Source organism: Macaca fascicularis, chromosome X (genome assembly GCF_037993035.2).
Source record: "Macaca fascicularis isolate 582-1 chromosome X, T2T-MFA8v1.1".
Taxonomy (NCBI): Eukaryota; Metazoa; Chordata; class Mammalia; order Primates; family Cercopithecidae; genus Macaca; species Macaca fascicularis.
The window spans coordinates 161,557,799-161,585,076 of record NC_088395.1 but is presented as its reverse complement, the minus strand read 5'-3'; the positions used below and the strand labels follow the sequence as shown (position 1 = coordinate 161,585,076).

Here is a 27,278-nt window from a genome sequence, read left to right as displayed (position 1 = left end):
CTTGTTATTGTCAGACATCTTCATTTTTGCCGATCAAATGGTTATATCATATCTTACTGTGGCTAGATTACAATTCCCTAATCATTAATGATGTTGAACATGTCTTCATGAATTTATTGACCATATTGACCATATGTGTTTTCTCTTAGAAATGTCTGTTCATACTATTTGCTCACATATTGTTTGCTTTTCCCATTGATTTGTAGGATGTCCTTTTTTTTTTTTTTTTTTCTGAGACAGAGTCTCACTCTGTCACCAGACTGGAGTGCAGTGGCACAATCTCAGCTCACTGCAAACTTCACCTCCTGGGTTCAAGTGATTCTCTTGCCTCAGCCTCCTGAGTAGCTGGGATTACAGGTGCCTGCCACCACACCCAGCTAATTTTTGTATTTTTTAGTAGAGATGGGGTTTCACCATGTTGGTCAGGCTGGTCTCAAACTCCTGACAATATGATCCACCCGCCTCGGCCTCCCAAAGTGCTGGGATTTCAGGCGTGAGCCACCATGCCCAGCCTGTAGGATGTCTTTAAATATTCTTGATATTAATACTTTGTCAGTTGTATGAATTTCAGATACCTGCTGCCAGTTTGCAAATTGCTTGATTAATAATCCCTTGTTAGGGCCGGGCGCGGTGGCTCAAGCCTGTAATCCCAGCACTTTGGGAGGCCGAGACGGGCGGATCACGAGGTCAGGAGATCGAGACCATCCTGGCTAACCCGGTGAAACCCCGTCTCTACTAAAAAATACAAAAAACTAGCCGGGCGAGGTGGCGGGCGCCTGTAGTCCCAGCTACTCGGGAGGCTGAGGCAGGAGAATGGCGTAAACCCGGGGGGCGGAGCTTGCAGTGAGCTCAGATCCGGCCACTGCACTCCCGCCTGGGCGACAGAGCCAGACTCCGTCTCAAAAAAATAAAAAAATAAAAAATAAAGTACCTATTATAAACCTGCTTAGTAATATTTATTTTGTGAAATCATGAAGTGAGTGAATATATTTGATTAAGAGCAGATTTTGGGGAGATTATTCGATGTAGTGGGAGAAGACTATTTGATTAAGAATTGAATATTTGACTAGGAGTTGGAAATTTTTTTTCTTTCAAGATCCAGATAGCATGTGTTGTAGACTTCATAGACTACAAATGAGAAATTCTAGTCTGGTTTTCGTCTGGAGTCTTGGTCTTATACTCATCTTTGTTTTTCTTTACAACTCCTTAAAAAATACAAAATCCATTTCAGTTTGTGGGTCACAGATTGCCAACCCCTGTTTTAGACAGTACCTATAGGTAGGAGGTTGGAAACAAGAGACAGTGAAGAAATAAATGTAACCCAGATATCAGCAGAGGACTTTCTGTGCTCTCCTCCTTGCCCTCAGCCACAAAATCTCAATAAAGTTGACTTTAGCCTTCCATTCTCTATCCTGTAATTACAGACTGCTCCCTAGTGATTAGTAAATTCTACTATATCTCTAGCTGTGGCTTTAGTGTATATGATTGCTTTCATCCCATATCAACATGAAGTTCAGTCCTTTCATCAGCTTACAACTCACATACCCACACATATGCATGTGCACACACACACACACACACAGGGACTCACTAGTTCACTCAAGAGAAGCATTTTGTGGATTTAGTTACATTACTGCATATTTGAGGGTGTAATTGAGAAGGTTCACAGTGAGAACCACACAGCCTATCTGTAATCACATAGCTCTCTCAGTCTTCCACCACAGGACAAATTAATTCCTCTTAAGACCTTATGCAAATGGTGTTGTTTTATTAATTTTTCTAAAACTATGCTACTCAGCATCACCACCTCCAAGCAGGTTTATCCAGGCATTTTCTCAACAGATACAGTTTATTCCTAACAGCCATAATAATGATAATAATAGCAGCAATACATATGTAGGGCTTAGTATGGAACATATAATTCTAAGTATTTTAGTCCTCACAGGAAAGCCATGAGATAAATACTATTATCAACTTCATTTTACAAAGGAAGAAATAGAGTCACTGAAGGTTTAAGCAACTTGCCCACAGCGGAGAAGAAACTTTCACATAGTCAGAATAGGGGTGATTAATAGTATCACAAGCAGAGAGACCCAGAAGGATGAGACATGAAAAATAATCCTTTTACAATTATGGGTCAGTTGACAGGATGATGATGGATACATTCTGAGAAATGCCTCATTCAGCAATTTCATGGTTGTATGAACATCTTAGAGTGTAAACAAACCCAGATGTATATATATCTATATATATAGCCTGTTGCTCCTAGGCTACAAACCTGCATAGCATGTGACTGTACTGAATACTGTATGACATACAATAAGAGTGGCTAATGAGAAAATGTAAGTAATGGTTATAGATCACTTATGCTTAGCTTTTCACAATTTCTCCTTTGTTTAATCCTCTGTATTGAGATCATTAAATCTATCATTTTACATAATTATATCTGTAGTGTTATTCCTACAGCCTCATAAAAGTTGTTTTATATTACTACTAACTTGTTATTATCCAATCTTCTAGGATGTGGTACCACAGATTGTCCCACCTACAAAGCAGGCTTCAGGACTTGCTGAAGGGAGGAGTCATATATCCAGCCCTTTCACAGCCCAACTTCAAAAGCTTACTTCCTTTAGCTGTCCATTGGCACCATACAGTCTCCAAGTCTCTGACTTGTGCTTGGCAGCAACATGAAGATCATTTTGGTAAGAGATGTGTGAAGACAGATACTTTTTAAAACTTGTGGTAAGAAATATTTGCTTTGGCAGCACATATATCAAAAATTGGAATGATAAAATTGTGGTAAGAAAACACACAGTATAAAATGTATTCTCTTAACCATTTTAAGTGTACAATTCACATTGTTATGCAATGATAAATACCTTCTGTGTGGTCTGAAAATACTTTTTGTGGAGTTGACAGGACCTCTAGCCATTTATTTTTAAGATTAGCCTACAAGTTGGGAGAAAGACAAAAATAACAGAAGGCAATAGCAAAATCCCTTCTCAACTAGGGGAAGGCAACTCAGCCTGTTCCAGCCCCACTCCATCTCCCTGTCTTACCTAAGGGAAAAAAAAAAGAAAGAAAAGAAAGCCTTAATATACAAGGGAGCGGGTTTCAAAGACATAGACTAGGAATGTTACAACCACAGAAAGTATTAGTTGGCAGGAGGGAATACTTTACCTATGTGTATGAGTCTCCTAAGGCTGCCATAACAAATTACACAAACTAGGTGGTTTAAAACAACAGTTTATTTTCTCATAGTCTTGGAGGGTTGGTAAGGCCATGCTCCCTCCAAAGGCTTTGGGAGAGAGTTTTTCCTTGCCTTTTCTAGTTTCTTATGGTTGCTGGCAATCCTTGGTATTACTTTGCTTGTGCCAGCATTACTCCAATCTCTGCTTTCATATTCACAGGGCCTTCTTCACAATGCCTAATCTCTGTCTTCAAATATTTCTCTCTTTATAAAGATAGCAGTCATTGGATTTAGAGCCCACCCTAATCCAGTGTGACCTCATTTTAACTTGATTACATCTGCAAAGACGCTTTCTAAATAAGGTCACGTTCACAGGTACCAGGGATTCGGACTTCAACATATCTTTTTGGGGGTTACAGTTCAATCTACCACACCCTGGAAGAGAAACAAAAACAATTGTGAAAGTCACACTTCCAAGACACAGGCCCACTATGCACTCCAGAGACTGAGAATCTGAAGATTGTAGAATGCCCTCATCCCCCCACACCCTACAACAAGCTAATAAGCCTCCAGTTAAAATGACAATGGATTACAGCTGGAAGAGCTGCAAGAGACAACCTGTCTCTGAGGTACAGCACAAAGGGAAGAGCCAAGGCCAAGAGAGAAGACAAAAGCAAAATCACTAGAGAAATTTAATGCTTCTGGTACCCACAGAGACAACAAACATCAAACACAACCTAACTCTGGGCCAGATTAATATAGATATTCATGGTAAAATCCTATTTACCTCAGTAGCTATTGCTCTATACAAGATGTCTGGCTTTTAACAATAACAGAATTACAAAACTTGCTAAGGCAAGAAATAACACAATTTGAAGAGGCAAAGCAATATCAGAACCAGACTTACATATGACACAGGTGTTGAAATTATCAGTCAGAATTTTAGGACTTTTTTGCATTTCTGTGAAAAAATGTAATTGAAATTTTGACAGGAGCTGCATTGAATCTGTAGATCACTTTGAATAGTATAGATATTTTGACAATATTAATTCTTCCAATCCATGAAGATAGAATATTTTTTCATTTATTTATGTGTTCTCCAATTTATTTAATCAATATTTTATAGTTTTGAGTGTAGAGATTATTAATCTCCTTGGTTAAATTTCTTCCTAAGTATTTTTTGCAACTATTATAAATAGGATTGTTTTCTTGATTTCTTTTTCAGTTAGTTCATTGTTAGGGTATAGAAGCATTACTGATTTTTGTATGTTGGTTTTACTGAATTCATTAAGTCTAACAGTTTTTTGGTGGTCTCTTTAGGGTTTTCTATATATAAGATTATTTCATCAGTGAACAGAGACAAATTCATCTCTTTCTTTCCTATTAGCATGTCTTTTATTTCTTTTCCTTGCCTAATTACTCTGGCTATGACTTTCAGTACTATGTAGAGTAAGAGTGGGAAGAGTAAGCATCATTGTCTTGTTCCTGATCTGAAAGGAAAAGTTTTCAACTTAAGACACCGAATGGCTAAAGCAATCTTAAGCAAAAAGAACAAAGCTGGAGGCATCATACTACGTGATTTCAAAATATATTACAAAGCAATAGTAATCAAAACAATATAGTACTGGCATAAAAATAGACACATTAACAAATTCATTATAAATAAACACACATACACATATTAAAATAAACAAGCAAGACCTCACACGTAGGCATATTATATTAAAACTGCAGAAAACCAAAGACAAAGAGACATTCTTGGAGGCAGCCTAGTGGGGAGAAAAACACCTTACCTACAGAGAAACAAAGATAAGAATTGCAGTGGACTTCTCATCAGGAACTGTGCAAGCCAGAACACAATGGAATGACAAACTTAAGTGATAAAGGGGGGAAAACTACCAATGTAGAATTATATATCCAGCAAAATGATCCTTCAAAAGTGAAAGATAAAGACTTTTTCATACATCAATACTATTTTGATTACTGTCGCTTTGTAAGACCTCCAATTTTGTTCTCATTTTTCAAGATTATTTTGACTATTCGGGGTCCCTTGAGATTCCCTATGACTTTTAGGAAGGTTTTTTTCTGTTTCTACAACAAATTCCATTGGAGTTTTGATAGGTATTGCATTTAATCTGTAGATCACATTGGGTAGTATGGGCATTTTAACAACACTAAGCCTTCCAATCCATGAGCATGAGATGCCTTTCCATTTATTTGTACCTTTCTTTGATTTCTCTTAGCAACATTTTGTAGTTTTCACTGTAAAAGTGTTTCTCTAACTTGGTTAAGTTTATTCCTAAGTATTTCATCCTTTTTGATGCCATATGCAGAAAGCTGAAACTGGATCCCTTCCTTACACCTTATACAAAAATTAACTCAAGATAGATTAAAGACTTAAACATAAGACCTAAAACCATAAAAACCCTAGAAGAAAACCTAGGCAATACCATTCAGGACATAGGCATGGGCAAACACTTCATGACTAAAACACCAAAAGCAATGGCAACAAAAGCCAAAATAGAGAAACGGGATCTGATTAAACGAAATAGCTTCTCCACAGCAAAAGAAACTACCATCAGAGTGAATAGGCAACCTACAGAATGGGAGAAAAGTTTTGCAATCTATCCATCTGACAAAGGGCTAATATTCAGAATCTACAAAGAACTTAAATTTACATGAAAACAAAACAACCCCATCAAAAAGTGGGCAAAGGATATGAACAGACACTTCTCAAAGAAGACATTTATGCAGGCAACAAACATATGAAAAAAGCTCATCGTCACTGGTCATCAGAGAAATGCAAATCAAAATCATCTCATACCAATTAGAATGTCAATCATTAAGAAGTCAGGAAACAACAGATGCTGGAGAGGATGTGGATAAATAGTAACGCTTTTACACTGTTGGTGGGAGTGTAAATTAGTTCAACCATTATGGAAGACAGTGTGGCGATTCCTCAAGGATCTAAAACTAGAAATACCATTTGACCCAGCAATCCCATTACTGGGTATATACCCAGAGGATTATAAATCATTCTATGATAAAGACACATGCACACTTATGTTTATTGCAGCACTGTTCACAATTGCAAAGACTTGGAAACAACCCAAATGCCAATCAATAATAGACTGGATAAAGAAAATGTGGCACATATACACCATGGAATACTATGCAGCCATAAAAAAGGATGAGTTCATGTCCTTTGCAGGGACATGGATGATGCTGGAGACCATCATTCTCAGCAAACTAACACAAGAATAGAAAACCAAACACCGCATGTTCTCACTCATAAGTGGGAGTTGAACAATGAGGACACATGAACACAAGGAGGGGAATATCACACACCAGGGCCTGTCGGGGAGTGGAGTCTAGGGGAGGGATAGCATTAGGAGAAATACCTAATGTAGATGACAGGTTGATGGGTGCAGCAAACCACCATGGCACATGTATACCTATGTAACAAACCTGCATCTTCTATACATGTATCCCAGACCTTAAAGTATAATAAAAAATAAAATAAAATAAATGGAATTTTTTTCTTAAATTTTCTTCTTAGATTGGTCACCATTAATATGTAGAAATGCAATGGATTTTATGTATTGCTTTTGGAAATCCTGCAAATTTTCTGACATCATTTATTAGTTATAATACTTTTTATTGCATATGGAATCTTTAGGGTTTTCTACATATAAGATCATGTCATCTGTGAATAGAAACAATTTTACTTCATCTTTTCCAGTTTAGATTTCTGTTACTTCTCTTTCTTGTCTAATTTTTCTAGCTAGGAATCCCAGTACTTCAACAATAGTAATATTGAGGGTGGGCATCCTTTCCTTATAGTGTGCATCCATTAACATAGATCTATAATTATTTGTTACTTTTGTGTTTAAAATTTATACCATATTTAAAAGTGATTTACACACTTATATTACAATACTACACAATAAACCTTTACCAGAAGGTTTATATTTTCATATGATTTTGTGTTGCTATTTATCATCCTTTTTCTTCAAGTTGAAGGATCCCTTCAGCATTTCTTGTGGGGCAGATTGAGTGGCGATCAACTTCCTCTCCTTTTGTTTATCTGGGAAGTCTTAATCTCTCCTTCATTTTAGAAGGACAGTTTTATAAAATATAATGTTCTTCGTGGGCAGGTTTTGTTCTTCAGTAATTGAATATATTATTTCACTCCTTTCTAGCCTGCAAGGTTTTGCTAAGAAACCAGCTGATAGTTTAATAGAAGCTCCCTTGTATGTGATGAGTCATTTTTTCCTGCCACTTTCAAGATTCTGTCTGTGTGACTTTTGACAGTTTGATTTTGATGGGTCTCAGTGTAGGTCTCTTTAGATTTATTCCAACTGGAGTTGTTTATTGAATTTGTGTGTCCTTTTCTCTCATCAAATTTGGAGAGTTTTCAGCCATCATTTCTTCAAATAAGCTCTCTACTCATTTCTCTTTTCTCCTTTTGTGATTTCCATCATGCATATGTTGTTCTGCTTGTTGGTGCCCCATAAATCCCTTAGGTTATCCTCATTTTTCTTCACTTTGTTTTTTTTTTTTTCTTCTCTTTCTCAATAATTTCAAAGTCCTATCATTGAGTTTACTAATTCTTTTTTCTGCCTGGTCAATTCTGCTATTGAATCCCTCCAGTGAATTTCTCCAATTCAATTATTAGATACTTCAGTTCCAGAATTTCTGTTTGATTCATTTTTATAGTTTTATTTATTTGTTGATATTCTCATTTTGTTTATATGTTGGTTTCCTAATTTTGTTTAGTTGCCTGTGTTCTTTTTAAATTCTTCAATTATTCTGGTGATGCTTATTTTGAGTTTTTGTCTGGTAATTTATATATGTCTTTAGGGGTGCTTTCTGGAGGTTTAAATTATTCCTTTGAATAGTCCATATTTCTTTGTTTCTTCATATGTCTTATTATATCTTGTTGAGACTAACATTTGAAAGCTCAGCTACCTTTCTCAGTCTTTGTGGTCTGGTTGCATACAAGGAGGACATTCTCCAGTTAGCCCAGTTAAAGACTCTAGAGACCTCCTAATCCTTTCCTGGGAATGCATACTCTTCTGGGATTGTGCATATAAACATCTAATTGAAGAGATTTATCAGTTTCCATTCAGGAGTTCCCCTTGATACTGCCATCTCTCTGTTTCTGTAGTAAACTAGGGTATTGGAGCTCCACATAATGTCTGTCTATAGTCTACAGACTCTGGTGCCAAGCCAAGCCACATAGATCACTTTTGTTCTCAGCAAGCCCCCAACCTGGCATCCCATTGCTGTCAGTTCTTAGATTCAGGCAAGACAGAAACCAGTCTTTTACATAACACCCTGAAAAGTTAGAATGTTGGACATTCAGCTTCTTTTCCCCACTAGGGTAAGTCAAGAGGTAGGGGTTTCCTCTCAGTTACAATGTACCAAGCTGGGAGAAGTGTCTCTGGTGAAGAAATGCCATGAATTTTCCTACTGGGTTTTGGTGAGGTTGACTTTGCCCTTGCTTGGAGTGCAGCAACCTTTTAACTCATTTCTGAATTTGTCATAAAGGCAATTGTTCCATAAATTGTTATTCAATCCATGGGGGAAGGAGGGTCTTTTGTTTTCTATTCGCTATCTTGCCGATGGCACTCCTGGAATATTATTTTAATATGGGAGATATTACATGTTTGCTAAATGAGGATGATCCAATAGGGAAGGAAAATTTGGTGATGCAAAAGAGAAGAATAGAACTGCTTCAGGAGCATAGTCCCTAAGTAGGAAAGAAGAGATAGAATCTAGTTCATAAATGGTAGTATTGACCTTGAATATTTACACAAATTATTTCAACGATTATAACAGAAAGAAAGGTGGGATATGTGGGCACAGATGCAGGTAAGTGATTGGATATGGGGCATCAGTTTGTGAAGATTCTCTTACTGCTTCTACATTTTCTTTGAAGGAAGAAGCAAGGTCGTCAGTTGAAAGTGTGAAGGGTGAGGAGGTGTTGGCAGTTTGAGGATAGGGGAGATGGTATGACACAGTCTTCTTAGAGAGTGAGTGATTTTACTAGGAAATTATGCAAGAATTGTTTGGCTGTATTGAGTACTAATTTGAGATTTTTCATGATGAGTTTAAAATGATACTAGGTAGTGCAGTTTTTAAAATTTTCTCTATCGTAAGTGTCCATCAATGGATGAATGGATGAAGAAAGTGAAGTATACATACACAATGTAACACTACTCAGCCATAAAAAGAATCAAATCCTGTCATTTACAGCAACATGAATGAGCCTGGAGGAATTTATGTTAAAGGAAATAAGCCAGGCACAGGAAGACAAATACTGCATTATCTCACTCATACGTGGAATCTAAAAAATTTGATCTCATAGAAGTGAGTAGAATGGTGGTTATCAGAGGCTAGGGTGATTGCGGGGAGGGAAGATAGAGACATGTTGGTCAGAGGATACATAATTAGAGTTAGATAGGAGAAATAAATTTCAAGAGATCTATCATATAGCAAAATGACTATAGTTAATGATGATACTATATTCTTGGGTGCAGCACACCAACATGGCACAAGTATACATATGTAACAAACCTGCACATTGTGCACATGTACCCTAGAACTTAAAGTATAATTAAAAAAAAGAAAGAAAAACAGAGTTGATGTTACATATTAGCACCACAAAAATAATAACTATGTGAAGTGTTCCATTTATTAATTGGTTAGATTTAGCCATTCCAAAATGTATATATACTTTAAAACATCATGTTTACAAGATAACAACACACATTTTTTGTCAATTAAAAAAATAAAACATAAAAGAAAATTTTTTATCCAGCAATGTTCAGCTGCTTGGCTGCACAGGAAGTAGGAATTTGAGTTTACCATGGTTGGGGCTTTGTCAGGGAAGTATGGCACAGAGAGAGGGGACAAGGAAGTTAAGACTGTTTGCAAGGAATTGATTAAAATGATGGACCATGGAATATGGGCTCTGTGAGGAGGGAAGTGAGGACATTAAAGGAAACAAGATGACAGAGAGTGAAAAGGAGCTTAGGGTCAATGGATTGGAGCTCTTTATGGGGTGGAAGGATTATTGTAGTGAGGAGTGCCAGAATAATTGAACTGGAATGGTAATAAGAGGTGGCTAGAGTATGGAATGTTTTAAATGAAAATGTTGGGAGTACTGTAATTAATGATGATGAAGTTGCCAAGGATGACAGGGAAGGGGTAAAGTGGACAACAGTAAACTGGACTTCATTAAAAATGGAGAGTGACTCAAGAGGTATTTGATTAGAATAATTAAGAAAGCATGATCTTCAAAGAAGCTTGGGTTTTAGAGGAAGGAGGTAGAAAAAGTGGTCCAAAAACAACATTGAGAAGCAAGGAGGTAACTATCTTAACAGGATTACTGCAGCCTTGTCTTGCTCTCCTGATGATCCATTATCCATCCTGAAACTAGAGTGTTCTTTCTAAACTACAATCTGATTTTACTACCTTGATTTTTAAAATCGTTTTATAGAGTCCCACTGTCTATAGATGATGAATACCTGAATGTGTCAGGAGAAAGGAGTGTAAATGGAGAGGTTATATGTATTTCAGAAAGATTTAGGAAGTGGAATCAACAGACCTTGGTGATTGATTAAATGTGAGTTATAAAAGATGAATCGAGGTGAGTTTCAAGTTTCTTTTCTGTATTAAAATTTTGATAAGATCTAATTAATAAGCATTTGCTGAGTGTTAATTTTATTAACTGAGCTGAGAACTGTTAGAGAACCAAAGATGGAAGATTCCTTTTCTTAGTGTAAGATGTAGAGTCCCTGAAACGAATAAAATAAGTAAATAAATATGAGAAGCATAATTAGCTTATGCCAGACACAAATGTAAATTGAGTTGATACCTACCAAATATTTAATTTCAAAGAGGAAATAGATTATTCAAAGAAGCTGCCTTGAATAAATGAATTTTTAGCTATATTTTGAAGGAGAAGGTAGTCATTTAATCAGATGGTCCTTTAATTAATTTCTCCTGTGATTTCAAGGAGAAAAATTACAAGTGAAAAGGCAAGAATGGACTCCAGTCAGCAAAAGGACAGTAAGCATACCAACTTAACTAAAATGAAGGGATATATTGAAGCCTACTAAAAGGCAAGTCTAGCCACACAGTAGTTTATTCCACTACTATACTGCTTAGATAACTAGCAACTCTTAACATGAAAATGGAATATAGCATATAGTCAGGATTACTAGGTATCTAGTAGAGCAGGAGAAGATCATTTGTAGATATGTGACCTGTATTGGAGTTACCAGTAAGGCAGCTGCACCACTGCTTGATTTACCATTGATTTATTCAACAAACATTTAATGTATACCTACCAGGATTCAGACATTGTCCTAAGTGCAAAGCATGCTGAGATGAAGACACATTCCCTATCCTCAAGATACTCACAGTCTTGTGGCAATGATAAACAAGCATAAGACAACATGAGAAATTCTTTTAGGCAATGCATAGGGTGCTGTAAGAACAAAGAGGAAAGGTACTTAATCCAACCTGGAGAGTTATAAATGACTGCCTGCAGGGCACAACTAGTAAGCTAAGTCATGAGTATTGAATATGAACTAGGCAGGGGAAGAGGGATGAGGCAGTGAATAAGAATGTTTCAGTTAGAGGGAACTATATGTATAAGAGTTGGGCTACAGAGAATATGTCATATTGGCCTACATGGACTGCTATGTCAAGTGCAAGGAAGGGTTGATAAAAGAGGCTACAGAGGTTAGCCAGGGCCACATTGTGCAGACCCTTGTAGGCAATCTTGAGGAGATTGGTCTTTACCCTATTGTAATGGGGAACTACTTAAGAGATTCTAAGCTAAATTTCATTGGAAAGAGTATTTTGACTGATATATGGCGCTTAAATGGAGACAGGTGTTAGTTAGGTTTCAAATGCTATTAAGGTGGTAGTATTAGCTACTCTTGCCAGCTCACTAGAAGTGGAGGAGAGGATGAACAAAAGAGTTTCTGCTACAGATTATCTCAGAGGTCAGCAGACTTTTATCTGTAAAGGACCAGTGCTATGGACTGAATGTGTTTTCTACAAATTTATATGTTGAAGCCCTAACTCCCAATGTGATGGTACTTGAAGATGGAACCTTTGGGAGCTAATTAGGTTATTAGGGTGGAGTCCTCATGATGGAATTAGTGCCATTATAAGAGAGAGCACATTCTCTCTCTATCATTTGAGGATATAGCAACAAGGTAGCCATCTGCAAACCGAGAAGAGGGCCCTCACCAGGAACCAAATGGCCTGGAACCCTCATCTTAGACTTCCCAGCTTCCAGACAGTGAGAAATAAATATCTGTTGTTTAAGCTACCCAGTCTATTGTAATTTTGTTATAGCAGCCTGAACTGACTAACACAGCCAGATAGTAAATATTTTAGGCTTTTCTGGGGCCATGTACAATCTCTGTCCCATGGTTGTCTTAGTAGGCTCAGGCTGTTTTAATAAAATACCATAGCCTAGGTGGCTTAAACAACAGACATTTATTTCTCACAGTTCTGGAGGCTATGAAATCCAACATCAGGGCACCAGCATAGTCAAGTTCTGGTGAGGACTCTCTTCCTGGCTTGCAGATGGCTGCCTTCTGCCTTCTTGCTGTATCTTCACATGGTGGAGAGATAAAGGGCTCCATCTCATCCCTTGTTATAAGAGCACTAATACCATCATTAGGAATCTACCCTCATGGCCTAATTATCTCCTAAAGTCTCCATCTCCAGATACCATCACATTGGGGATTAGAACTTTAACATATGGACTTAGGGGAGACTCAATTCAGTCTATTACATTCCACCCCTAGATTCCCCAAATTCATATTCTTCTCACATAAAATATATACATTCCATCCCAACAACCCCAAGTCTTAACTCATTCCAGCATCCACTCTAAAGATGAAAATTCCAAAGTCTCAACTAAATCTCATCTAAATTAGATATGGGTGAGACTTGAGGTACAATTTATCCTGAGGCAAAATTTCTTCTCCTGTGAAACCAGATAAGTATGTGCTTCCAAAATAGGATGGTGGGACAGGCACAATAGAGACATTCCCATTCCAAACAGAGAGAAATAAGGCCGGGTGCCAGGTGGCTCATGCCTGTAATACCAGCACTTTGGAAGGCTGAGGCAGGCAGATCACTTGAGGTCAGGAGTTCAAGACCAGCCTGACCAACACAGCAAAACCTCGTTTCTACTAAAAATACAAAAATTAGCTGGGCGTGGTGGTGGGCACCTGTAGTCCTAGCTACCAGGGAGGTAGAGGCAGGAGAATCACTTGAACCCAGGAGGTGGAGGCTGCAGTAAGCTGAGATCATACCACTGCACTCTAGCCTGGGCGACAGAGTGAGACTCTGTCTCAAAAAAACAAACAAAAAAACCCGGGCAGGGACGGGGGAGAAATGAAAAGGAAGGAAAAAGTGATGGGTCCCAGCTAAGCCCAAAATTTAGCAGCAGCCCTGCCCTTGAGACTCTTTGAGGTGACTACGCCTTTTGAAACTGAGGGAGAACTAGCCCTGCCCCTTGGGCCTGTGGTGGGAATGGTGCCCTGATGATCTCTAAATTGCCTTTAGCCTCACTCTTCCCTTTTCTTGAGGAATAAATAGCATATGCACAACTCTCTCAATTTTGTCCCATTTTCTCTGTTCTTTTTGGTCCCAGCTGGCAGTTTTTCTGCTGGTATAATCCCATCTCTGTTTATGGCTTCTGTTGAGATGGCTGAGTAGGACCATGGTTCATGCACACACTTATCTCCTTATCAAATGTGGATCAGCCGCACCCTTAGTATTCCCTTTCAAACATACTCTCTCATTCTTTGCAATATGGATAAACTGAGAGTTTTCTAAATCTCTTAAGTCCTGGTTCCTTTTTGTTTAACAGTTCCTTCTTCAATTCATTTATCTCTTCTCACATTTTACTATAAGCAGTCAGAAGGAACCAACTGCTCTCTCATCACTTTGCAGCTAAGTTTTTTGCCACTTTATAAAAAGTGTCACTTTTTTTTTCCATTGTCCAGTAGCATGTTCCTCTTTTCCATCTGAGACCTCATCAGAATGGCCTTTACCACTCATATTTCTACCAGCATTCTGTTTACAATTATTTATATTCTCTAGGAACATGGAGGCTTTCTCTCCAGCTGTCCTCTTTTTTTTCTGACCTCTTACCAGAAATACCATTAGCAATCCCTTCACAGTAATCTAGGCTTTTTTCTAGCATGTACCTCAAAACTCTTACAGCGTCTCCCCCATTACTCATTTCCAAAGCTGCTTCCACAGTTTTAGGTATTTGTTAGAGCAGTACCCTACTTCTCAGTACCAATATCTATATTAGTCAGTATTCTCCAGAGAAACAACATGGCACATGTATACAGATGTAACAAATATGCACGTTGTGCACATGTACCCTAGAACTTAAAGTATAATAAAAACATTTTTAAAAAAAGAACCAGGAGAATCAATCTAAGTTCTAGTCGAAGTTCAAAGGCCTAAAATGGAAGGTTGATGATGTAAGTTTCAGTCCAAGTACAGGAAAAGACCAATATCCCAGCTCAAGCAGGCAGACAGAATTATCCCTGCATTGCAGAAGGCAATGTACTCTACTCAGTTTATTGATTTAAATGCTAATTTCTTCCAGAAACACTCTCACAGATACACCCAGAATTAATGTTTAGCCCCGTATCTGGGCACCCCATGGTACAGTCAAATTGACACGTAGAGTTAACCATTACAGTGATTTTCTTTGTTTTGTTTTTGTTTTATTACACTTTTCCATTTTTTATCTTGCAAGCCAAACAAAATAGGTCACACACTATATTTGACCCATAAGCTATAGTTTGTTGAACTGTGCATCATCTCACTGCAATGACCAAACTGAATAAGGGTTAGTGGTACTCACTTTTGTCACTGTAAGGAAAGGGTTCTCAATGTTTTTAGGTTATAGACCCTATAGAATTCTACACACACACACACACACACACACACAAATTTTGCATATTATTCCACACACCCTAGGACAAGAACTCCAACTGTAGGGCACCACCAAATGAATAGCCCTATTTCAGAGTATCAGTTGTATCAGACAGTCTTTCAATTAAGTGCAGTAGCTATGGATTTTCAAGCATCCAGTTGGGGTATACCTTGAAAGCACTTGTATAAGGCATACCTGCCATCACAGACAAGTGTTGGCTTATAATGAGGAAATAATATAGGTACATGGAGGTGATGCCCCAATAGTCCATTCTGCTTCTCTCCTGTAAAGCTCAAGACTATTAGAAGGGAAAGACATTTTCTGCAGAAGATAAGTTGCCTTCTATCTGCATATTTGACTTAGGCAATAGGATTTTCTGTAATATTCTCAGAGGGTTTTTTTCTGTGTGTAGGTAACCCTTCTGTTTCTACACATATCTCATGATCTTTTCTTGTTGTTGAAAATCTGGAACATTTTAGATAACATTTTGTGGAAACTGAGTTCTGATGTCCCCAGAGTAATTGTTGCATATTTTTGTGTATTTGTTTGTATTTTGTGTATTTGTTTGTTTTGTGTATTTTTTTGTTGTCTGTGGTAATTCTGTGGAGTCTTTGTCCCCTGCAGTGTAATTGTTGCATATTTTTGTGTATTTGTTTGTATTTTGTGTATTTGTTTGTTTTGTGTATTTTTTGTTGTCTGTGGTAATTCTGTGGAGTCTTTGTCCCCTGCAGTGTGTAGCCACTGATGTCTCTGCTCAGGTTTTATTTTTACTTCTTATTTTTATTTTTAACTGTGGTTTCCTAAGCATTGCACTGGGATCACCATAGCCCAGTGGCTCTCAATTGGGGTCTATTTTGCCCCCCAGGGGACCTTTGGCATTGTCTGGAGACATTTTTTGTTGTCACAACTGGAGAGGAAGACGCTGCTGACACCTGGTGACAAAAAGACTATCTGGCCCAGATGTCCATAGGCCTACTTGAAGCATCAGGTTGAGAATTCCTGATATAGTTTAGAGGCCAGCCAACTATTGATCAGAGGTTATGCTTAAAAAACTTAATCTAATAAGGCTTCCACCCTTTGCCAGAGGATCTGTGTGTTGTTTGAGGCATACACTCAAAGTTTGAGCTATTTACAAGTAATATGGTTTGGATGTTTGTCTCCTCCAAATCTCATGTTGAAATGTGATCTCCAGTGTTGGAAATGGGGCCTGATGGGAGTTATTTGGGTCATGAGGGCAAATCCCTCATGAATGGCTTGGTGCCTGCCCCTCAGTAATGAGTTCAGACAAGATCCAATTGTTTAAAAGAGCCTGGCACTTCTTCCCTCTCTCTCGCTCCCTCTCTCACTATGTGTCGTGCTAGCTCCCCTTCACCTTCTGCCATGATTATGAGCTTCCTGAGGCCCTCACCAGAAGCAGATGCCAGCACTATGCTTTCTGTACAGCCTGCAGAACCATGAGCCAAATAAACCTCTTTTCTTTACGAGTTACCTAGCCCCAGATACTTCTCTATAATGATGCAAACAGACTAACCCAAGAAGTTTGTCCTGGTTTTTACTTTCTGTCATTCTCATGTTTCCTACAAAAACCCTCATTTTCACCCAGAGACATGTAAATAACTAGGGCCATTTCCAGTCTCTCTTCAGTGTGCACACAGCAGTGCATGCATATGCAACCTTCCAAATACTAGGGATGTGTGGGAGCTTTTCAAGGCCCATTATAGCTTTCTCACTCCCTATATAGCCTGGTTAGATTTCTGGCTGTTCTTCGGGTCTGTTGTTTGCTCCAACCAGTATGGCTTCCGTAATTGTTTTTGATAACACCCAGGTGCATAGGGGTTTTATGAATGCTCTGCTCCAAATCACGTTAGTCATCTTTGACAGCAAAGCTGCCGGTTTTCTTGGTTTAGCCCACCTTCGTGGAACTACTGCTGATTGGAGCTAGGGGTGGAGGAATAGGAGTGGGAGCACCCCATGCTAAAATACACCACAGATTCCCACTATTTTTACCCAAGGTTCAGTAGTTTTTTGTAAATAAATACTTGCTTTTTAAAAGAAATTGCATTGTGTATGTTTAAAATACATGACATGATATTATGAGATACATATAGATAGTAAAATTGTTACTATAATGAAGCAATTAACATATCAATCATCTCACATAGTTACCCATTTTTTTGTGGCAAGAACAGCTACAATTAACTCATTTAGAAAAAATCCAAAACACATTGCACTATTATAAACTATAGTCTTCATGTTGTTGTGTAACAGATATCTAGATCTGTTCATTCTACATATCTGCTACTTTGTGTCCTTAGCCATACATCTCCCATTTCCTCACCCATGCCCCTACCCTTGGCCCTGGTAACCACTGTTTTATTCTCTCTATATATTTAATTGACTTTTTTTTAAGATTCCAGATACAAATGAGATCATGCAAATTTTTTTTCTGTATCTGGTTTATTTCACTTAGCATAATGTCCTCCAGGTTCATCCATATTATGACAAATGGCAAGATCTCCTTTTTAAAAAGCTGAATAATATTCCATTGTCTATATATACCACAGTTTTTTTTACATTCATCCATCAACAGACATTTAGGTTGTTTCCATACCTTGGCTTTCATGAATAATGCTGCAATTAACATGGAAGTGCAGGTATCTTTATGAGGTAGTACTTTCATTTCCTTTGGGCATATACTCAGAAGGCAAAAGAATGAAATTGGACCTTTATCATCCTACACACAAATCAGCTCAAAATGGATAAAGACTTAAACAAGGATAAGACCTGAAACCATAAAACTCCTAGAAGAAAACATGTTGTAAAGCTCCTTGACATTGGCCTTAGCAATTATTTTTTTGGATCTCACACCAACTGCTTAGGCTACAGAAACCAAAATAAATAAATGAGACAGCATCAAACTAACCAGCTTATGCACAGCAAAGGAAAACAATCAACAAAATGAAAAGATATCCTGGGGATTAGGAAAAAATATTTGCAAACTGTATTTGTGATAAGGGATTAATATCCAAAAATTTATAAAGAATTCATACAACTCAATAGCAACAGAACACATAACCCAATTAAAAAATGGTCAATGAATCTGAATAGACATTTCCCCAAAGAAGACATACAAATGACCAACACCTATATGATAAGATGCTCAACATCACTAATTATAAGAGAAATACAAATCAAAACTACTCTGATATACCACCTGACACCCATTAGAATACCTATTGTCAAAAAGACAAGAGATAACAGGTGTTGGAAAGGGTGTGGAGAAAAAGGAACTTTTGTACACTGTTGGTGGGAATGTAGATTGGTATAGCAATTATAGGAAACAGTATTATTACTAAAGAAATTAAAAATAGAATAAATACTTCTCAATTTGCTGTATACCTTTGGACAATTTCCAGAGTCTTAAAATGGTTCTTTTTAAATTTTGGCCAGTTTTATCAATACTTTTGGGGGAGAGAATTTGCCAAGCTCCTCATTGTGTTTTTCTAAAAGAAGTCTCACCTCCAGACTCCCAAGGCTGTACTTTGAGACACATTAGTGTACTAGGCTGTGGGGTTGCACGACTTGGGTTCATGTCCTAGCTCTACCACCTAATGATTATATTCTTACAAAGTTACTTAGCATCTCTGAGCTTTAATTAGTTGTCCTTAAAATGAGAATGATAATACCAATGAAAGTGAATGTGAGAGGTACAGGTATAGCAGTTTTTAAAAACTATTGCTTAATATCTTAAAATGTGGATAAACCACAGTTTATTCAGCGATTCTTCCACTTCCCCACTGATAGACATTTAGTCTTTTTTCTAATTATTTTTACTATTATAACCATCACTATTATGAATATCCTTATATGCTGCTCCACATGTGTGACACTTTCTATAAGATAAATACTGAGAGGTGAACTACTATTTGCCCAAAGGAAAATAAGTCATTATATCAAAAAGACACCTGTATGTGTATGTTCATCACAGCACAATTTACAATGGCAAAGATATGGAACCAACCTCAGTACCCATCAACCAATAAGTAGATAAAGAAAATGTATATATACACCTTGGAATACTACTCAGCCATAATAAAGAATGAAATAATGTATTTTGCAGCAACTTGGATGGAGCTTGAGACCATTATTCTAAGTGAAGTAACTCAGGAATAAAAAACCAAATACAGTATGTTCTTACTTATAAGTGGGAGCTAAGCTATGTTATGCAAAGGCATACAGAGTGGTATAATGGACACTGGAGACTCAGAAGGGGAGAGGGAAGGAGGGGGATAAGGAATAAAAAACTACATATCAGTTTCAGTGTACACTACTACTCAGGTGATGGGTGCACTGAAATCTCTGACTTCGCTAATATACAATTCATCCATGTAACCAAAAACCACTTGAGCCCCAGAAGCTATGAAATAAAAAAATATATATTAAAAGATAAAATAAATAAATAAAGTACAAGAGTAAAAAAGATAAATACTGAGAGGTGAATTTCTAGGTCAAATATGCACATTTTAAATTATTTTCATAGAAACTTGCTGATGCCATATAGTATAACTTTAACAATATTTACTCCTACTACCAATGTTTGCAAGTATGCATTTTTCCCCACATCCTTTAAAACACATTTTAATCAGCCTTTAAAATTTTTGTTGCTCTGATTGGTATAAAATGGTATCACATTTTGGTTTAAATACCCATTTCTTTGATTATTAACAAGGCTGGGGGCAGTTCATATGTATACCGGTCACTTCTGGTGACTTTCCTTAGTGATATCCTTTACCTATTTTTCTGTTGGGTTTTTATCTTTAATGATCTCAGAGGTTTATTCTATATGCTGGATATTAATCCTTTTATGTTACAAATATTTTTTCCTGTTACTTGTCTTTTAACTTTGCTTTCATATTGTTTGCAGAACAGAAGGTATTTATTTTAATATAGACAAATTTATCTCTATGCCTTTTGTGTCATATTAAAACAACCTTTCTTACCTCAAGGTTGTCAATATTTAATGTTTCACAGTTTTAATTTTTTGTACTTTAATCCATCAGAAATTTATTTTTTTGAATTATATGAAGACATAACTTATTTTTTCTTTTCTTTTGTAAATTGGGTCACACACTTTATTTACCTTTTCTAAATGAGTAACCTAATGTATAGAAAGTCTTTGTTTTTTTGTAATTTTTTAATTTTGCTATAACTTCAAATTAACAGAAGGTTAGTTGCTAAAATAGTACAAGGACCTCCTGTATTAGTCTGTTCTCACACTGCCATAAAGAACTCCCAGAGAATGGTTAATTTATGAAGAAAAGAAATTTAATTAACTCACAGTTCCATAGGCTGTACAGGAAGCATGGCTAGGAGGCCTCAGGAAACTTAAAATCTTGGTAGATGGTAAAGGGGAAGCAAGCATGGTGGAGCAGGGGAGAGAGACAGCAAAGGGGGAAGTGCTACACACTTTTAAACAACCAGATCTCATGAGAACTCACTATCATGAGAGCAGCAAGGGGGGAATTTGCCCCCATGATCCAATCACCTCCCACCAGGTCCCTCCCCCAACATTGGGGATTACAATTCAACATGAGATTTGGGTGAGGACAAAGAGACAAACCATATCATTCCACCATTTCACTCCTAGCCCCTCCCAAATCTTATGTCTTTTCACATTTCAAAACCAATCACACCTTCCAACAGTCTCCTAAAGTCTTAACTCACTCCAGCACTAACTCAGAAGTTCAAGTTCAAAGTCTCATCTGAGACAAGGCTAGTCTCTTCCACCTATGAGCTTGTAAAATCAAAAACAAGTTTGTTACTTCCAAGATACAATGGGGGTACAGGCATTGGGTAAATGCTCCCATTCCAAATGGGAGAAATTGGCCAAAGCCAAGGGGCTACAGGCCCCATGAAAGTTCAAAACCCAATAGGGCAGTCATTAAATCTTAAAGCTCCAAAATAATCTCCTTTGATACCATGTCTCACATCCAGGTCATGCTGATTCAAGGGGTGGGTTCCCATGGCCTTGGGCAGCTATGCCCCTCTGGCTTTGCAGGGTACAGCGTCTGGGAGTGCTTTCACAGGCTGGCATTGAGTGGCTGTGGCTTTTCCAGGTGCACAGTGCAAGTTATTGGTGGATCTACCATTCTGGGGTCTGGAGGACGGTGGCCCTCTTCTCATAGTTCCACTAGGCAGTGCCCTAGTGGGGACTCTGTGTGGGGCCTCCAACCCCACATTTCTCCTCCACACTGCCCTAGGAGAGGTTCTTCATGAGGGCTCTGCCCCTGCAGTAGACTTCTGCCTGGATATCCAGGCATTTCCATCCATCCTCTGAAATCTATGCAGAGGCTCCCAAGCCTCAACTCTTGTCTTCTGGGCACCCACAGGCCCAATAATACATGGAAGCCACCAAGGCTTGGGGCTTGCATCCTCTGAAGCAATGGGCCAAGCTGTTCCTTGGTCCCTTTTAGCCATGGCTAGAGCTGAAGCAGCTGAGACATAGAGCCAAGGGACATGGGGGCCATGTCCCAAGGCTACATAGAGCAATAGGGCCCTAGGCATGGCCCACAAAACTCTTTTTTCCCTCTTGGCCTCAGGGCCTGTAATGGGAGGGGCTGCTGCAAAGGTCTCTGACATGCCCTGGAGACATTTCCCCCCATTGTCTTGGATATTAACATTTGGCTTCTCTTTGCTTATGGAAATTTCTGCAGCCTTGAATTCCTTCCAGAAAATGGTTTGTTTCCCACCACATGGTCTCACTGCAAATTTTCCAACCTTTTATACTGTTTCCCTTTTAACTATAAGTTCCAATTTCAGACCATCTCTTTGCAAATGCATATGAGCGTACACTGTTAGAAGCAGCCAGGCCACATCTTGAACACTTTGCTGATTAGACATTTCTTCTGCCAGATACCCTAAATCATCTCTCTCAAGTTGAAAGTTCCACAAATCCCTAGAGCAGGGCCACAATGCTGCCAGTCTCTGATAAAGCTTAGCGAGAGTGACCATTACTCCAGTTCCCAATAAGTTCCTCATCTCCATCTGAGACCACCTCAGTATGGACTTCACTGTTCACATCGCTATCAGCATTTTGGTCAAAACTATTCAAGAAGTCTCTAGGAAGTTCCTAACTTTCCCTCACCTTTCTGTCTTCTTCTGAGCCCTCCAAACTGTTCCAATCTCTGCCTGTTACCCAGTTCCAAAGTTGCTTCCACATTTTCATGTATCTTTATAGCAATGCCCCACTTCCCTGGCAACAATTTTCTGTGTTTGTTTGTTCTCACTTGGCTATAAAGAACTACCTGAAACTGGGTACTTTATGAAGAAAAGAGGTTCAATTGACTCACAGTTCTGCAGGCTGTACAGGAAGCATGGCTGGGAGGCCTCAGGAAACTTACAATCATGGTGGAAAGTGAGGGGAAGCAAGCACATCTTACCATGGCAAAGCAGGAGAAAGTGAAGGCGAAAGTGCCACACACTTTTAAACAACCAGATCTTGTGAGAGCTCAGTCACTTTCAGGAGAACAGCAAAGGGGAATTCACCCCCATGATCCGATCACCTCCCACTAGGTCCCTCCCCTAACATTGGGGATTATAATTCAACATAAGATTTGGGTGGGGACACAGAGCCAAACCATATCACCTCCTATATATCCTCTACACACCTATGCTTCCTTCTTTTGATACTTGAATGGTTTCATATTCTAAATTTAGTACTTATATATTTTGAGTTTATCTTGATGACCTTCTGACAACATGACATATAGACACAAATTTATCTTTTCCCAAGTTCTATCTAGTTGTCCCAACACCATTTATTTAAAAATTCATCTTTTCCTCAATGACTTTTGCTGTCACTTTATTACATATCAGATTTCCATATGCATTTGGGTATATTTCTGGGCTTTTTATACTCTTCCATCATTTTATCTATTTAAATACAACATTACACCATTTTAATTATAGAAGTTCTACAGTATATTTTAATATCTGGTAAGGGGCAAGTCCCTCCCCTCAACCCTTATTGCTCTTGCTTATTTCTTGGTAGAAGACTTTTAGAAGGAAGTTTTCTGGATGCTGATTTCTGATGAACATGATCTTTTCCCTAGAGCTGAAATATGCTAATACCGTGATGCGCTTTGATTATGTCTGGCTTCGAGACCACTGCCGCTCAGCATCGTGCTACAACTCTAAGACTCACCAGCGCAGCCTGGATACTGCCAGTGTGGATTTATGTATCAAGCCAAAGAACATTCGTCTGGACGAGACCACACTCTTCTTTACTTGTGAGTGGACAGGAGACTTGATCTTCTTTGGGGGTACTCTTCTGAAGGACAGTTATTTTGTGGAAAATGGTTTGTTCCTTTCAAAAATAGGTTAATAGTTATTTTTCTTTTTTTCTTGTTTTGGAAGGATTTTTTGAAACATTTTTCTCTTCATATAAAATTGTTACAATCCACAGCTAACATTATACTTAATGGTGAGACTGAATGCTTTCCCTCTAAGACAGGGAACATGGCAAGGATGCCCACTCTTACCACTATTATTTAACATCCGCTCTCACCACTCTTATTTATCATAGTACTGAAAATTATATTACAGTAAGTCAAGAAAAATTAATAAAATTTGTACACAAAACTCTTTATTTGCAGATACATGATAGCCTAACGTAGACTACCTCAAGTAATCTGTAATAAAACTATGAAAACTAATAAATAAGTTCAGTAAGGTCACAGGACACAAGATTAACACACAAAAATCAATCATATTTCTATATACTTAAACATGCAGAAACTGAAATGAAAAATGACCATTTCAGTAGCTTCAAATAAATTTAAATATTTAGGTATCATCTAACAAAATATGTATAGGATCTATATTATAAAAATTATTAAATGCTGATGAAAGAAATCAAAGAAGACATAAATACATGGAGAAGCAAATCATGTTCATGGATTGGAAGACTCAACATAATAATGATGTCAGTTTTCTCCAAATTGATGTATAGTTTTAATGTAATTCCTGTCAAAACATAAGCAAGATTTTTTAATAATTATAAACAAGCTTCCTCTAAAATTTAAATGGAAATATACAGGCCCTAGGAAAGCCAACACAATTTTTAAAATGAAGAATTAAGTGGGAAGAAATCACTTCCTGATGTTAAGACTGCAGTAATCAAGACAATGTGGTATTGGTGGAGGGACAGATACATAGATCAATGGAATAGAATAGAGAACCCAGAAATAGATCCACAGAAATATAGTCAACTTATCTTTGGCAAAAGTGCAAAAGCCATTCAATGGAGGAAGGATAGTCTTTTCAGTAATTGGTGCCGGAGCAATTGGATGTCCATAATCAAAAAATAAAAGAACCTCAACCCAAGTCTCACACCTTATATAAAAACCAACTCATAGTAGATTATGGACGTAAATGTAAAACATAAACCTATAAAACTTCAAGAAAAGAACATATGAGAACATCTTAAGGTCCTGACTTGCACTAGGACTAAACTCTTAAAACTCAGCATAGAAAACAAGCAATGCAATTTTAAAATGGATAAAAGATATGCTCAGACATTTTCCTGAATAGGATATACAGATGGCAAATAAACGTATGAAAAGATGTTCAACATTATTAGCTGTTAGAGAAATGAAAGTTAATATCACAATGAGATTGCACTACATACCTATCAGAATGACTAAATTAAAAAACAGCAACTACACCAAATACTAGAGAAGATGCAGAGAAATTCTATCACTCATACATTGCTTATAGGAATGTAAAATGGTACACTCTAGAAAACAGTTTGGTAATTTCTTACAAAAAAACCAGACATGCAACCCAGAAATCACACTTCTGGGCATTTATCCCAAATAAATGAAAACTTATGTTCACATAAAACCCTGTACATTAATGTTCACATCAGCATTATTTGTAACAACCAAGAACTGGAAACTACCCAATGGTTGAATGGTTAAATAAACCATCCATATAATAAAATGCTACTTACAGCAATGAAAAGGAACGAACTAATGACACATAACTTGGAAGAACCTCAGTTAAATTATGCTGAAGTGAAAAAGCCAATCTGCATTATTTCATTTATGTAACAGTCATGAAATAACATAATTATAGAGAACAGATTATTGGTTGCCAGAAGTTAGAGATGCAGGGGTAGGAGGTGGCAGATGTAGCTATAAAAGGGTAACACGAAGGAGTCATGGTTGAGTATCTTGATTGTGGTAGTGGTTACACAAAGTTACACATGTAATTACACTGCAAAGAGCTATGCACACAAATGAACATATGTTTAACTGGTTAAATCTGAATAAGCCCAATGGATTGTACCAATACCACTTTCTTGGTTTGGGTATTGTAGTGTGGCTGTATAACATGTTAACATCAAGGAAGTCTTGGGGAAGAGCTCATGGGACTTTCCTACACATTTCTTTTCAACATCCTATGAATCTATTATCTCCAAATAAAAAAGTTAAAAGAAAAAGCATTGGAGGAAAAACATGCTTACAATGCATGCATTGACTACTAATTTATGTACGATAGAAAAAAATGCCATAGAAAGGTTTATTTAAAAACAGGCAAAATATTAGCAAAATGTATGCCAAAGACTAAAAATCCTTAATATGTAAGGTGCTATTGCTAAATTGTAAGAAAAGTACAAGTATTCCATTAGAAAAATGTGAGAAAGGACTGAACGGACAAATCATTAAAGCAGGAGTCAGCAAACATTTTCTGTAAAGAGCCAGATGGTAAATATTTTTAAACTTTGTGGGCTATGTGAGTGAATGGAGCTATAAACAATATGTAACAAAATGGACAGATGTGTTCTGAAACAGGCATTACAAAACCAAGCACCAGATTTGACTCATAAACCATAGTTTGGTAGCCCCTGCATTAAAGAAACATAGATGTCTAACAAATATAAAAAATATTCTTATTAGCCTTATTAGTAAGCAAATAAGTTAAAATTATTACAAGATAGCAGTTCTACTTTAGTTACCCAATTAGAAAAAAATATATTTTAAGTATAAGAATACTCCATTTTGATGGACACAATATGTGCTGTTGGAGGGAATGAAGGTAAGTAGACTTGCTAGAAAGTAATTTGATTATGTGTATCAGAACTCTTAAAAGTTTATATCTTTGAAATTTCTAAATACAAAGATACAAACTTTGAAGAAATGTAATACACGTTCTATTTCTAAATTATTAGAAATATGGTTAAAGATGATCACTAATAAATAATAGGAAAATTTTAAAAATAAATGTACATACGCAGAAGAATAGATTGGTTAGGTAAATCTTGGTAGTGTACATTTTGTAAGCTTTAAAAATTAATTTTAATGAAGGTTGAATTTTTAAAATGATAAAATTTAATTTTAAAAATTGTTAAAATGTTAAGCGACAATGGCAGAGTCCCAAATTTTATATATATGTAAATTACATAAACTATATTTATATATATATAAATTACATAAAATAGGAGAATATATAGAAAAACTGGAAGGAATGATGCCAGGATGTCAATCATAGTTTCATCTGGGTGATAGAATGATAAACATGGTGACTTTTAATTTCCTCATACTTTTTTATGCTTTCCAAATTATCCAAAGTGTGATACTTTTTTTTATCAAGGGGAGGGAGGAAAAGAGAGAGAGAAGTAAAAAGGAGAGACAAGTTGTCAACATAGCCTTTCACTCCTTCTGCTGCTTCCTTTGCTTATCCTGAAGATTTTCTAAAGCATTTTGGGGTTGGTTTTCAACTTTTTTGGGGTGGGGGGTGCACAGCAGGTGAAGCCACTTACAAAGTCATTTTACTGTATTGTGTTGATGTCATATAATTAGACAGCAATGTCCTATATCATGTAGAAGAGGAAGGCAGTATTGAACTTCTAGCAGCAAGAAGTTGAGGTTCTAGTACCACCTATAGTACTTAGTTGTGTGATCCTGAGTGAGTCACTGACTTTTTCTCCATCTTTAAAATAAAGATTAGCCCCTTCTACCTCAAACATTCTCAGTTCCTATATAGATGGAAGACAGGGATTGGGGCAAGGGGAGAGAGTGCCAAGTA

The 27,278-nt window shown here is 37.3% G+C and overlaps 1 protein-coding gene across 9 annotated transcripts in view; it reads left to right on the top strand.

Moving 5' to 3' along the window:
* Positions 1 to 27,278, top strand: part of TMLHE (trimethyllysine hydroxylase, epsilon) — a 105,075-nt gene that overhangs the window by 55,459 nt on the left and 22,338 nt on the right. For 8 of the 9 annotated variants that reach the window (XR_012430161.1, XR_012430162.1, XM_065538318.2 and 5 more), the window contains 2 exons: positions 2,521 to 2,702; positions 23,300 to 23,476. Coding sequence is in view for 7 of the 9 variants with exons in the window: in XM_065538318.2 (XP_065394390.1) it covers positions 2,522 to 2,702; positions 23,300 to 23,476 (358 nt within the window). In the remaining 2 variants the exon portion in view is untranslated. The remainder of the gene's footprint in view (positions 1 to 2,520; positions 2,703 to 23,299; positions 23,477 to 27,278) is intronic. The other variant, XM_065538320.2, reaches the window with a different exon arrangement.